At 46.8% G+C, this 15,527-nt stretch overlaps 1 protein-coding gene across 1 annotated transcript in view; it reads right to left on the reverse strand.

Annotated features, from left to right (window-relative positions):
• The window catches only part of grk3 (G protein-coupled receptor kinase 3), a 41,095-nt gene that overhangs the window by 9,784 nt on the left and 15,784 nt on the right, over window positions 1–15,527 (reverse strand). The window contains exons 3-14 of the mRNA XM_060038406.1: window positions 11,438–11,511; window positions 10,847–10,948; window positions 9,805–9,879; window positions 7,984–8,045; window positions 7,826–7,877; window positions 7,561–7,652; window positions 7,217–7,316; window positions 6,864–6,942; window positions 5,682–5,812; window positions 4,160–4,254; window positions 3,161–3,268; window positions 1,979–2,045 (exon numbers count right to left, since the gene is read on the reverse strand). Coding sequence (XP_059894389.1) covers window positions 1,979–2,045; window positions 3,161–3,268; window positions 4,160–4,254; window positions 5,682–5,812; window positions 6,864–6,942; window positions 7,217–7,316; window positions 7,561–7,652; window positions 7,826–7,877; window positions 7,984–8,045; window positions 9,805–9,879; window positions 10,847–10,948; window positions 11,438–11,511 — 1,037 coding nt within the window. The remainder of the gene's footprint in view (window positions 1–1,978; window positions 2,046–3,160; window positions 3,269–4,159; window positions 4,255–5,681; window positions 5,813–6,863; window positions 6,943–7,216; window positions 7,317–7,560; window positions 7,653–7,825; window positions 7,878–7,983; window positions 8,046–9,804; window positions 9,880–10,846; window positions 10,949–11,437; window positions 11,512–15,527) is intronic.

A 15,527-nucleotide genomic window follows, 5' to 3' on the forward strand; every position in this document is an offset into this window, starting at 1 on the left:
GGACATAAGAGAGTTAGAGGGATGACATGGGTCGAGGGGGGGGGGGGAGGGGGATATATTTGTAGATTTATCCTCTCTTCAGCGACGGTCCCTCGCGACCCCACTCTGCTGTAACTTATTGATCCTTCTTTCGTGTCATTTTTATTTGGTCAGATTCACTGCCAAGTGTTTCGGACCTGTGTCCGACACTCTCGCACATATCCGTTCACAAACATAAAATATTGAAATACTACAAAAAAAAAGTGAGAAGCTGACAGGCCATCCATCAGGGAGCTTGTGCCGCCCTGCGGTCCGGTCTCATCGCTCTCTTCCTGTGGGGAGATCTCAGTCCCGGGCCGCTCCGCACGGCCACCGTGTTTACATAATGAAGCCATTCATCATATTTAATGAACACAAAGACTTGTAGTGGCAGCTATTTTTAGTCGGGCCAGGAAAGACTTATAACGTTTTTCACCATTTCTCTCTTGTCTGTCACACGAGTGCACGCGCACGGGCACGCGCACGCACACGGGCACGGACACACGGATTAGGCAGGCTGAACCAGATTAAGTGGCTGGATTTCGATCCTAATCTGGCTTTATTGTGATAGGAAAGATCATGCTCTCTCGACATGTGGGGCTGACCCGCCCAGCCTAAAGAGACACCCGTGTGTCTAGCTTGCATACGTATTTGGATATATGTGTGCGTTGGGTTTGGTTCATGTGTTTGTCTGTGTGTGTGAGACACTCCTTAATAGGAATAATCCTAAACCTACAAGCAAACAATTGACAACAGCTGTAATCCATCTGTTGTTTCTGACGATACGTGTGAGGCACTCTGATAATATGAATCCCAAACCAACTCAAACGCAAAGTACAACAGCCCTAAACCAACTACACGATATCCATTGCAGAGAGTGGACGCAGATTCAACCGTTGCAAAAGGGTCACGTGGGCACATTTCCTTGTGTGCCTATGAAACACAAACCAAGATCAATAAAAGACAATTGGGAATCTATCAAGAAACGTTAAGATCATCACCATGACCAAGTATTGATCAAGAAAGGCTGTATCTTTCCCAGAGGGCAGATCATCACTTCCACCACTGGGTCGAATGTGAACAGACACTTCCCTTTTGCGTGAACTCAAGACTAGCAGCGACCCTATTTTAGAATAGGGGAAGTACATGCCCTGAGGAAAACAATCCCCACATTTTCCCCTCTTCTTTGGCGGTTGACAACAAAGAACTGATTGAGGGCCTTGGAACATCAACGGTGCCAACTGATGGAGGACACGGCCAGCCGTGGCCAGGCACCCTGGACCCGTCTCAACGTCTCTGCGTTATCTAGCGTTGGTGGCCTACACTCACGGGCCCCCAGTGGCGTGTCGGAGGTCCTCCAAAGCAAACTGAAAACGGTGTCGTTTTGGAGGCCGGGGTAAAATTAGAGACGACACCCAAACAAAAGCTGGATTCAACCTCATTAAGTGTGTCAATGCGACAAAATTAACCACTTTAAAAAGGAAGAAAGCTCGAGCTGAAATGAAGTTTGTGTGCGAATACCAATTAGCTCTGAGCCTCTAAATCACCTCACACGGGTAACCGGAGTGTGTCGCCCGACACAGCATGCACAGGTGTGTTCACTTAAAACACCCCCCCCTGGCGATGGAGCCTTTTCACACATCGTCAACAGCAGGATTAAGCAACTTCCTCTTCCTGTCATTTTGAGCAGCGGCTGGGTTTTATTTTATCACTGTCGCAGCGCCAGCATGGTCAATGGAGATTTACTTTACTAGCTGTGTCTTTGCTGCTGTACTGACATACCTAAATCGAAAAATTCAACTGGGTTTTTTTTCTACTGTGAAAAGGGCCCCTTGGACCCAAACCCAGTGCAGAGAGACGTCTTGGAACATCCATATCCCAGGTTAACAGTGTGTGATCAAGTGTGTTAAAGATAGCAGAAGAGTGAGTGAGTGTGTGCGTTTGCGGGGTCATGTCTTACCATGGTAAGTGTCATCCGGTCAATCTCATGTTTGTCTTTGGTTTTGTGCTGTCGGAACGGACTGTGCCTGACAAGAGAGGGAGAGAGACGAGACTGTGATGCCAGCACCGGTACTGTCTGCGTTGGGATTGATCACTGCAGATATGTAGAGATACTACAGGAAGCATGGAGATGAACGGCTCCAAGCCATTACGGATGCTGAGCACGTTGACATCAATTGTTAAGGACTGATGACATTCTATTGCCACCATAATTCATTTCCGCCTCATAAGCCCTCCAAGTGATGGATAGGCTCTTTGACTTCAACTTTATTTATAAAATATTAATAACAGCTACATAAAAAAAAATAACATTTGATAAATTCATAAAATATGTAAAGCAATATCGAAGGAAGTTAACATTGGGCAGAATTTCAAAAAGCCTAAGGAGCGAAGAATAGAATAATCGCATCCACAATGGATGTGAAGGAGTAGGTAGCTTTTCCTACACGGCATAAACAGGATAAATAATGTAGCTGAACCACCTCAGCCAGGTCAACCTCAGAGATGGGCTGTGAGGCTGATACATCGTACATCACCGCGAGCACGGCCCCTAACCGAGAGAGACCTGAATAGACCCAAAACCAGGGCGGCTGGAGGAACAAGGGCTGCCTCTCTGCAGAGGAACTAGGATGTGAATAAAACGATTAAGGGTGACAAAAACACTACAGCGAAGCAGGTGGGAGAACAATCTGCTGGGCTGACGCAGCGACGCACCAATGGGGGCGTCGCGACACAAACCTCTTCCTTTATTATGGTGTACACAACACACTTCATTGAGAGGAAGTCACAGACACCTCGCCAGCCCTCTCACCCTCGATGGGTCTCTCTCGCCCTCACTGTGTGTGTGTGTGTGTGTGTGTGTGTGTGTGTGTGTGTGTGTGTGTGTGTGTGTGTGTGTGTGTGTGTGTGTGTGTGTGTGTGTGTGTGTGTGTGTGTATGAAATAAGAAAAAATATAACTTGGTTCCTGACCCGACCCTGACCTTTGGTATCTACACACTAAAACGTTTACACAACTAAAAACTAAATGAGGGATAGCAAAAAAGAAAGAGAGCAAAGGCGAGAAAGAGAAAACGAAAGCGAGAGAGACACAGACAGAAATAGAGACGGAGACAGAGACAGAGACGTGTGGATGTGGTTTACCCTCGGAGCAGTTTGAACAGCATGCAGCCCAGGGAGAACCAGTCAGCACTGCTGTCGTACGCCGTCCCCTTCTGCAGCACCTCTGGAGCCATGTAGCCGTGCGTGCCCCTGGGAACCCCCCCCCCCCACACACACACACACACACACACACACACACACACACACACACACACACACACACACACACACACACACACACACACACACACACACACACACACACACACACACACACACACACACACGTTATTTAACATGGCAGACTGGCCTTTACCAACAGACCGCATCATATAGCAAAGCAAGACGTAGCGTAGCAGTCTGGCCTTTACAAGTAGCCAGCGCTATACAACATAGCATGACGTAGCATGGCAGACTGGCCTTTTCCATCAGACAGCATTAAACCGCTTAGCAGCTTAGCATTGGACAGCATTATAACGTAGCATAGCATACTGGCTTTTTCCCGTAGACAGCATTACATATCCTAGCATGACAATGCATAGAATACAGGCTTTTACCAGGAGACAGCGTTACATATCCTAGCATACAGGCTTTCACCCCCGGACAGCATTGTAAAGCATAACCTAGCCTACCATTCTAGCTTTTACACAGACAACAATATATAGCATAAAGTAGACTAGCATACTGGCCTTTTTCCACACAGTGTAACGATGCATAGCAAAGCATAATATACTGCCTTTGACCAAGACACAATGACACAGCAGTAGCACATCTGCTTTATTTTACTCACAGAACACATTACCTATCCTAGCAGAATGTAGTACAACATAAATCGATTTTCCCCCCCATACAGGGCATGACAAAGCTTAGGGTGATTTACCAACCGACTAGTTTAACATGGCATAGAATTGACCTGCAAGCAGCACAGCACAACCGTCTGCCCGCCGACCGCAACAAGTGGCGCGGAAAACCGGAACTCGGATGATTCACGGTACACACAGCAGCATATAGAGAAACCGGAAGCTTCCTGGCACTACTCACACACTGGCATGGGGCTTCTTCTTGGAGAAGTCGCACGCGAGGCCCAGGTCCGAGATCCGAACGTGGCCGTGCTCGTCCAGCAGAATGTTGGCCGGCTACAGAGAGAACAACAACACAGGGACAGATCATCAGGGACTTTAGGGAACTGAGCGTGGTAGGACACATTGATTCATGACCCACAGTTCCCGTTTCCGTTTATTTCTGAATTCCTTTTAGTGGAGGGAGGTCGGGGACGTACAAATGTGGACAAAGCCGATAAAAGGATATGTCCTCAAGTCCTGGCTTTTGTCTGGTTGGGCCAACGCGTGACTCACACACTCGTACGCGCAGTCGGAGAGTAGTATCTGCATTGCAGGGCTCTGTTTATTAAGAACGGTCCTAAAACTGTTCCTTGGCTTTATATCTATTATTATGGCAACCGATCCAAACAGCAGAGGAAAAGAAGTAGAGCAGAAAGGGAGCGGGAGACACGCGTAGCAGGGATAAGAAGGCTCTGTTTGCGTTCTGAAACGCAGTCTATGAAAACATTGTATAAATGGTATGAGAATATTCTGCTTCGATAGCTTCAGCAGCGGAGGGACCTTAGTAATAAATAATAATGATGTTATATCCCCCATAATTCCCCTTGGCTTTACTTTTTTTGTTGTTGAGCTTATTCTGAATAAAACCGAATAAACTCTGCAGACTGGTTATAGGTACAGCGTAAACACAACCCCTGATTTTATGCCTCAGTTTACAAAGTACACAGGAGCTTAAATATTTATAACTAAATATTTTTGCCGACCAACATTGCCTAAAAAAGTGTGAAAAAAAATGTGTTGTATCATTCCATGTATGGATTTTGTTTGGTTTTTAGGTTTTGGGTTTGTTCATCAGACATAAACCAAAGGCATCTGAATAAAAAACCACTTAATGGGCTCAAACCCCTTGATCCAAACATTCTGAAAGTAATGCCAGAGTTTGTACTTCCACGGTTACTACACTGCTGTCAAGAAAAAAGTACAAAATAAAAAAGAAGCTATTTATGCGCTTACCTCTCCAAAAAGCAATACTTGAGGTTCGAGGACATTTCGAAAAACAAAAACACAGATTCCAACAAACACAAGTCCATATTTAGGCCTGCTTACAATGCGTGCTGGTCAGAGGGCCATGGAGGCCCCTTGAACCGGGGCCCACCACTAACTCAGCCCCATGGCCATGGATGGGGGGGACACCTCAGCACAGCCTCAAACCAACAAATGTATGGTGTACATTTATAATCATTGAATAATAATTTAATAAAAAATATAATTTTGGGCCATTTCAGAAATAGTTTTGTGTCATCTTGGGTCCATTTGACAGAGATTTTGTTTCGGCCCTCTTGAGAATGGTATTGGTGTCGGCCAATGCAAGAATGATTAATTTAGTGTCGACCCAGTTGAGAAGGAAAAGCTCAGCAGGCGAGAAATGTACGCGATATGCACAGAGTGAAGGATTGCTAAAAAAGAAACCAACAACATGTGGGAATGTGGAAAGCACATACCTTGAGGTCTCTATAGACCACGAAGCGGTTGTGCATGTGTTCCAGGCCCAGGATGATTTCGGCGGCGTAGAAACGCATCTCCTTCTCGCTGAACACACCGTGCTGAGACAGGTGGTAGTGCAGGTCTCCTCCTGCAAACACCAGAGTACGGGTTATGGCTTGGGGAGGATTCTGGCTTCCTTCCCCCCCTATATCCACACCCATGCCTGTAGGCATCCTTGAGCAAGAGGCCCAAAACCCTACTCCGAAACGACACCCATCCAAAACCCACAGTAAGGCCCAATCCCATTTCTACCCCTTACCCTTTCCCCCTCCCCCTTGCTTTTTAAGGGGTAACGGGAAGAGGTAAGGGGAAGGGGTAAGGGGTATAAATGGGATTGGGCCCAAGACACTTTGGATACAAGCTTTGTAAAATCAATGTTTTTTCCAAGTATGAGCAATCTTGGATGTTTGACTGGAGATGATTTTATCAGAGGAGTTTGGGTTCTCAACCCACACCCTGTTCATCATCCTGCTCGTCTTCACGCATTTCACTAGAACAGTGTTCTTCCAACTGTGGGTCAAAGCAGGTTAATACGTGCATTTCCCTTTTCCTCAACCGTTGATGAACGATTCAACATAGAAAAATCATCATCTACATTTTTTCCAAATGTCGAGGAGAATGTCTTTTATTTTACTGTACAAAATATTAGGTGAGGCCAAAACCATCTCCCAAGCTGGGGCACAGCAGGACAGAGTTTGGGAACCCCTGCACTGAAAAGAATATCATGAGTACTGGCCGAACGGGTTACTCGATCGAGCCAAATACAGCTCTGCAAGGAATTCAATCAATCGTCAAGTAGTCCCTCTCTGTCCGAGGCATGCCTTGGGTTGGCCGGCCGACAGGCCACGGACACAAATATAAAATCCCCCATAAAACAAGTGATGTTTTCGTCTAAAACCACGATAAACCCCTCTGCCCCCCCCCCCCCCCCCCCAAGGCCCGGCTATATAAGTGGTTGATGGGTGATGTCAGCAGAGAGTCCTGGTGTTTTTGCCAATCCCGCCACGGTGGAATGTCTGGAGTGTGTGTCTGAGGCCAGCGGTGGTGGTGGTGGCGGTTTGCCGGTCTTCCAGGGCACAGGGACTGAGGACGGGATGCGCGTGTGTGAGGCGGAGGGAGGGACTCAGACCAGGCCATACCATTCATCAAGTCCAGGATGAAGCATAGCTTGTCGGGGGTGTGGAAGGCGTAGGTCATGCACACGATGAACGGGCAGTCCTGCAGGAGCAAACCAGAGGGAACGATTTGCATTACTGTTTGTCAAGGCTAAAGCCATTTCCATAGATTACATTATTCCTCGTCCACGTCTGTTAAGTCGTAAAAGGATGCAAATTTGTATTTTCTTCAAAGAAAGGTTAAGTAGTGTCACCTTAAATCAGGCGTTGTTAAAACGTGCGAGGACAATACACAACTGTAACGGTTTTTATGTGTATAAATGGGGAAAGAAGACGCCATATTCAGTTCAGTGTGGTTGTTGTTGAGGATCACTCACCCCTGTGCTGACGAGAGACAACATGATCCTCTCATTGAGGGCCAAAGTCTCTCCCTGCTTCATCTTAATCCTCTTCTTGTCCAAACACTTCATAGCATACCTGAGACACACACACACACACACACACACACACACACACACACACACACACACACACACACACACACACACACACACACACACACACACACACACACACACACACACACACACACACACACACACACACACACACACACACACACACACAATGTGCGGGATTAACCAAGAGAGGGGGGGGAAATGTTCCTCTGCAAAGTGATTTACAACTTCTGTTGACAATTGCATCATGTGTTGATCCTTACATCTTCCCCGTGTCGGCCTTCCTGCAGCCGTACACCTCCCCGAAGCCCCCTCTGCCGATGATCCGATGCACACTGAAGTCATTCATGGTCAACTGAGGGGATGGGGGTGTGAAGAAGGGACACACACGCGCATAAACACGAACACACACACACACACGCGCACACACACACACACACACAAAACATAACACTCCAGCGGTTAATCATAGTATCTCTCGAGGCGACTTCTGAGGTGTGGAAGGAGAGCGCGTGGCCAAGTACTCACGTGGATGTTTAGCTCGACATTCTTCCACTGGCAAAACCGGGTGAATTTATCGCTGTGAGAAATGAGGGAGTGCGGAGAGAGAGAGAGAGACAATGTAAGAACAGTCAACCGCCATGTTTTCTTTATCTGATCCCCCCCTGGGCAGATCTCCGCCTCACCTCTCGATGAACTTCAGGAAGATGTTGCCTCTCAAGCTGTCGCAGATCTCCACTATGTACGGCTGTGAGAGAGAGAGAGACAGAGGGAGAGGCATAAATAAAATAAAAGGAGAGTCCATGTGTTACTGAGAGAAACTAAATGTGTGCTTGCGTGTGTGTGACAGCATCACTAATATCCTTTGAACAGGTGCTTTTATTAAACGCAACACAAGGTGATCCTTTTTTGTCGTTAAAGAGCATTTTGCTCAAGGATGCATACAGGTTAGACTGTGGATATTGGAGTTCAAAGCCCCGAATCGGCTGGCAGTTCATTACCCTGATCGTTAGACTGTCCAGGCCCGTTCCTCTGTGGAAGCCTCTCTTTTTTGTTGGTCAGCAATATCTTGACTATTACACTGCAATAACTGCAATCCCTCATTTCCCGTCTGGGATTAACGAAGTACATCCATATACGAATTTAGCCGGAAGGGGGGGGGGGGATATAAAAATAAAACCACAAAAGGAATATTCACTGTTCTGCGCGTTTCTTGTGTCTAGATGCTGAAGGCATGCACTGAGCACATTTTTTGGAAGATGACATAGAAACACTGATGTAAGTTCTTAAATTTAGGGGTTTAGCCTGGAGCGGTTGGATCTGGTGCGTGGTAAGAAGTCTACCTCTTACCTAATCTCATATTCAAAAGTATAATAAAAAACAAATATTGCAAAAACAATAAACCCTCTCTCCCTCCCTTTATCGCTCTCTGGTCTCATGCCTACCGTGCTGGCGTATCACACACACGCACGCACAGTCACCCACACACGCAAAAGCATGCATGCTTCTGTCTAGGTTGGTTCGGCTAGACCCCTTTCCCCGACTTCATAACGTAGCCTTATCTTCCCGTGATCATTCAATATGTCATGCAGCATCAACCACATGGATTCAGGAAGCAATAGGAAGTGATTTTGAGGTTTGTTCGTTTTTCCTCTGTTTGAGGAGAGGATATTTTCGGACTTGTAGGGGTTATTCAACATAGGATTTCAGCTGTACAGTTTTTTTTCAGTGATTGTCAGGTGGGTATGGAAAACCTGTATCTTTGATATAATGTAAAAAAATAAAAATTTCACCACCAGAACATAATGAAAAACTGAGATCCTGTTAAAAGAGTACTTGGCAAACACACAGCGATCAGCTGCCCGTTTGTCCCCTTTGCGACAGGCCGCGGTACGCTAGCCCTGTCAAATCCTGCCAATATCCTGCTTTCCCGCCTTCACCCGTAGTGGTGTCCTGTTTGTGTAGTCACAGTAGGCGACAGCAATCAACTGGTGAACCCACAACGCCTCCTCTGAAGACACCTCACGTTTGTAAAAGGAACGGTGCCTGCCATCTACTGCTCGCTACGTGCCACGTTTCATATCAAAGGCCGGATTAGAGTTAGTAGTGTGGATTGCACAACATGTGTCATAACACTACACAACCCCCCTTTGGTTGCGGATTGATGTTCGCGCAGCGTGAGAAAACAGGAAGTAGAACGGGTTCGCTCACATAACTCAAGCAAGTGTCTAAAACATCTAAAATAAACCAGTCACACGCTGTCTCGATTGATTTTAATTTTAACTGAATCTGTGCGGGCTGCAGGATTGAGGTGCTTGCTAAAATTTGAAAAAAAGTATTTTAAACGAATGGCTACATAATGACTCAAGCATAGCAATCGTACCTGCTACCTAAATATACAATTGTACATTGTATTTGGAGCTAAATTGAATATCATCATCACAGGGTGAAAAGGGCCTGCTTGAGTGAGTGAGTGAGTGAGTGAGAAGTGGAAGCAGAAATCCTACCTGGAAGAGAGTGGGGGGCACTTGTTGCTTGGCCAGGTGGGTCTGGACGTGGTCCACCGCCTTCTTAGAGAAAGGCTGAGACGAGATGATGTGGAAACAGAAAACCGGGTCAGTAGATGTCCTTATAAACTACCTCGTACTTTCAGCTCCTCCGTCATTTTCTTTTCATTTTGTTTAAATATTTGCTTCCAAAGATTTCATTGTCCTAGTGATTCATTATCCCGTCTATAAAAATTGCATAATGTTAAATTCTGTGTATTTTGAGTAAAATCATTTTTTTGTTGTTTTATACAACCGCTGGTAAGAGGTGGGCCAAACAACGCTAAAGCCAAGGGGAAGACCAACACCTCATCCTCTTAGAGCTAACCTTCCCCCTCTACAGCTGCAGTAACGAAAGGAACCCAGGCAAAGTGGGACAACTCCGTCTTTCTGCTTATTCATGTTGTCCCTGGGCCTTGCTGCGCTCTGAACTCAGCATTGCGGTGTTCTGCACATCAAATTTAATTCATGATGACGTTGGAGACGAAGGTGTGCAACGGGACGCCACTGGACCCAGGCTGGCTAGCCTCTTTCTGCCTAGTAAGGTTTTCCGAAAGGCCTCTGCGTGGTTTGAATGTATTGTTATCGCGTTCTGTGCGTTAAATGCGATTGATGATAGTGCTTGCTTTGTCAACTTTTGCCTTTCTGCTTACTACTGCTTTCCTGAAACTGCGAATAGATTTTTATCACGTTTTGTGCATTAAATGATAACTATGACATTGGAGGTGTGTGGAAGGGGCCGACTCTGGGCCTGCCGTCATAACTGTTGAGAGGAGGACGGCTTCGGTCTTGGTGCTCAGTGGCATTTCTTAAGTAACGTGACGTTCACGGAAATGATCGTTACGTGTTCGGTAAATATAATCAAATTAAAAAAGAAATGAGATCGGATCCCACGGCTCAGGGCCGTACGGCCGTCTGTGTGTTTGTCTGACCTCGCCCGTCTGACCTCCTCCGCCTTTCGGGAAGCAGGGGGTGGGGATGGGGATTAACAGTTCGCCCTCACATGTGAACAGGACAGAAGTTCCTTCATGATGTAGCCATCGTAAATCTGTCTGCTGCGAAGCAACCTCTCCTCCTCCGAGTCCAGCTTCTCGTAGTCCTTAATCTGGAACACAGACACGCAAACACACACAGTCAGACATAGAGTCAGAGTCACAAACACACACAGAGAGTCACACACACACACACACACACACACACAGTCACAGAGTCAGAGTCACAAACACACACACACACACACACACACACACACACACAGAGACACACACACACACACAGAGACACACACACACACACACATTCAGACACAGAGTCAGAGTCACACACAGTCAGAGTCAGAGTCACACACAAACAGAGACACAGACACAGACAGACACACACACACACACACACACACACAGTCCTTGCTCAGTTCCACCACAAACAGACACAATCTTTTCGAGGAGGCGCAGATCCGAACAAGCAGGATTACAACCATAATCTCTCTCAATCATATCACATGATGCCCTTTAATCCAACACACACATATACATACAAAATCATGCCGGTGCGCACACACAGACGCACATGGAAACAAACACACACTTATATTTACCTCTTCGTAGAACTTGAGCTGTGGCACTGCTTCATCTATCTCATTCAAACAGAAGTCCTTGAACAGCAGAAAGCCTGGGTGACAGAAAAGAGGAGAAAGCGCAGGTTAGTAACAGTGATGCTTCAGGAGAGCACTCTGCGTCTCGACAGAGCCTGGGGGCTGGAGGGTACACAAATTTAGATCACGATGCACATTTCCATATCAGGCAACACGATAGTTGTTACGATATCAGTCATCAAGTGGGTTGACAGGGTATTGTTTGGTTCCGACTCAAGCCGAATACAATATAATCACTTTCAATTATTTTACTTGTCAATTATCACACTCTCTTTACGAACATGACATCACTACCAAACAGAAATGAAAACAACAGCTACGTCGGTATCAACATCTTCTAAAAGTGGCTGATCTTATGTAAACCCAGTTGAACAGAAAATGAATAGAGCTCAGACTCGCTTCAGAATACAAAAACAATGAGCGATTTTGTATATGAAATGTGCCGTAACTCTGTGGCGCTATACTTTGTGTACAAGAAGCTTAACCCTCTCGGACGCGGATATCGACAACTGCACTGACACACAACCACACACACCATGGTGATACACATGTGGATATGTGCCCTACAATCTTAGCCCTCTCTCGGACCTGGACATCAACTGCTGCCCAGACAGTAAAATAGTGGAGCAAATGGCATTTTACGGATGAGGGGGATAATTAAGAGGCTGCAAATTCTTCAATACATCCATATTATGGTAATTCTGTTTTTGAAAGACGTAGTCTCCCTGACTAAAACCAGGCCTTCATGCTTTTGGAGAAAAGGAACTGCACACAGTCAGGTTACCAAAAGCAACCCGTGCTCATGTACCGCAGTGCAAGCAAACACAATCAAAGTGGTCTCTTTTATCAACAATTTCGTCAACGCCGAGTTCATTACTATTCCTGGTAACTTCATCAGTCGCAGTTGTGGCCAACCATTTTAAACCAAAATGAGGCCTGAATTATGGCGATTCGGGGCTCTGTGTGCAGGTACGTCATCAAGCACTAACGTGGCCCATTGTACTCTGCATGAACACATTGCACTGCTTCAGGGCGCTGCGCAGTCAGTGATCGATGCTGTGAGAGGTATATCGGAAAGGTCTTTAAAAACACATTGCCGTTATCGTGGCGGAATTGACGGCGATTAATATTAACATTGATTTACCGTCCAACCCTAATAGTGCCTAGGACCCAGGGTCGTTGGATCCCCGGTGTCTACAACCGTCTAACCTGTAGGCCACCTTCAGCCTGCGTTCTTGGCCCAGTGGATCCGATCTAGATATTTGAGGCAGATAGCGGCAGTGCATTGTTGCCAGACCCGCCTTACTTAGCAAACAACGCACTGGCACTCACAACTAATGCCGCCACGAGGAGAAATCGCAAACCTTTCACAAACACGATATCTCGTGAAAACCCATCCACGTAGCTTGGCAGAAAGAAACAGCAAGAGAGACAGAGGCCGAGAGAGATTGGAGGCCAAAAGAGTAACAGAGTTAGAGACAGCGGCCAAGGCCAAGAGAGAGGTATGGATGGAGGGGGGGGGGGAAGAGCGAGAGCGAGGGAGAAACAGAGAAAGACAAGGAGACATAGGCATAGAGAGACACAGAAACAGAGACAGAGAGGAAACGGAGAGTGAGATCAGACCCTGTGGTGTTGCCATGGCGATCGCCTCTATGGCTTTACAGTACCTCATGTTAAGAGGTGGAGGAAGAGGGGTTGATTGTACAGTGGGGCCTTGTATCAGTGCTCTGATACTCTGTTCTGCTCACCAGGGGGCCGTGTCATGTCTTGTGCACAGAGCCGTTTTAATTGGATCGGTTCTTTTTTTATTGCATCACCGTTGCGGCATTATCACAGGGTAGTCTCCGCCGGGCGCGAAATGAATACATTACGAAGAAAGTAGAGACGAACACAAAGAGCATTGAGCAACAAGCTGCTCGCTAACCAACTTCACGCTACCTAGCTCCTTGCCTACTGGCAGCACACAAACTAGCGTATGCAAACTACCTGTATACCAACTAGCAGGGAACCAACCAGCGGTGAACCAACTAGCTGCGTACAAACTAACGCTGTACTACTAGCTGCCCACTAACCCGTTGCATGCTAACGATATGCGTGCCAGGTAGCTGCATGCTAATCAGCAGTGGGCTAGCGTTGTAGCATCAGTGTTTAACTGGTGTGTGTCTGAGCTCGCTGTGCAGCATCAGTGTGAAATGGTGTGTGTGCCCGTGTGTTCGTGTGCGCGTGCGTGTGTGTTCGTGCGTGCTAGACAAGAGCACCTTCATGAACTGGCATGCGGCTTTACATGCTCAGCATCGGGGATTAGCGACAGGTATTAACCCGGGCCAAAATAGCCATTTTAAGAAGATCACACGTCGTGACACTGGTGGCTCCGTCACCCCGCGATGTGTACCAACGTGTCCTGGCTGAGGAGTACACTGGACCACAGGGAGACTCTGCGTTGAGCCGTGGTTGCCTCGTGGCGTTCTCCTATCACGTCTCCTTCACCTCTTCCTCCGGGTGCTTATCACTTCTGCAGACGCTGGGTGTCAGTTCCTCTATAACCCGAGCTCCATGTCCCCCCCCCCCCCCACCCCGGCGACAGCGCTGACAGCTACATTCATTCAAAACAAACGCACATGCTGTGGAACGTGTTGATGCGCGCACACGCACACACACACACACACACAGCATTGTTTGCTGAGTGCTGACCGCAAATGCACAAGGACGCAAACACCAACAAACACAGCATTCAAAAGAAAAAAAAAAAAGAGAAAGGAAAAAAACAACAACTTGAAAACACTAAGGCTAACGACTGAATACGGAAAAGAGCCATTAGGCGAGAGAGCGAGGGGAGGGAGAGACACAGGAAGCAGAGAGAGGGAAGTATACCTCTTACATCACCAAAAGTCAAGGATTAACGGTGCACCACGCCGCCCAGCTAATTCAACAAATGGCCCCTCACCATTAAGAAGGACAAGCACTGAAGAACACACACACACACACACACACACACACACACACACACACACACACACACACACACTCTGAGTGATTAGGGAAAACACCTGAGCTGGCCAGAAATAACACATTTGCTCGTGCCAACAAGTGCAACTGGAGCCACAGGTTGAGCAAGGAGCGCAGACAATAAGACCAGAGCACCTGTACACCACGGCCAGTGTGTGGGATCATTTTTCTATTCTCTGATATTATGATTCTTCTCCAACCGTATATGACGATGCCTTCTTGTGTTACTGCCAAATTCAGACCGAGGACCAGAGGGCGATTATAATCTTCGTGTTTGCCTTCGAAACTAATCCTTTGTGTAAAAGCAGACTAACGTACAACGTTCTTAACCAGGGCACCCATAAAAGATAAATGAGACAATGATTTTTTTTTGTGGGTCTTGCATATAATACCACTAACGTACGTACGTATGTACGTGCGTGCTCATCATATCGCATTCAATTTTGACAATATGCATAATGACGCAGGACCTGAAACCAGCGCTCTTTAGATTTTCCACAGAGCACCAAGATAAGTGAGAAATGGATGTTTCTCCTTTTCCTCAGGGTCCTCTTCAATCCCCAACTGCGAATTCCTAGACCTTTTCTAATGTAAAGCAAGACTAAAGAGAGTGAAATTAATGCGAGACAGTTAACACATTCAATACTACTGAGGTATTTCAAGAAAAGGTAACGTGATAAGGCAACGTTCTATATAAACACACAGGGGATATCTGATCAAGTAATAACAAAACTCCTTATTTGCTCAAGATGTGGTAGATTACGTCCCTGTAGCGTTCAGCTGTATCAGCTAGACCTGTGCACCTATGAGCCTGGTCCGTAAAAACTTGAGCACTAGCGTCATGCTGGCTCCTGGTTCCAGCCCATTTCATTGGTCGAAGTACAGGCCGAGCCCCCACCCATCCCCCCCACCCCTGTTTTCTCACACAGTAGCCGCCACCTACATCACTCATCGCGGCTCACGTGACAGAACGGATGTCCGGGAACCACGCTAAAAGCATGTTTACCAAAGCCCCATCTCCCCCCTG

The sequence above is a fragment of the Gadus macrocephalus genome, chromosome 19 (assembly GCF_031168955.1).
Source record: "Gadus macrocephalus chromosome 19, ASM3116895v1".
In the NCBI taxonomy this organism is placed as follows: domain Eukaryota; kingdom Metazoa; phylum Chordata; class Actinopteri; order Gadiformes; family Gadidae; genus Gadus; species Gadus macrocephalus.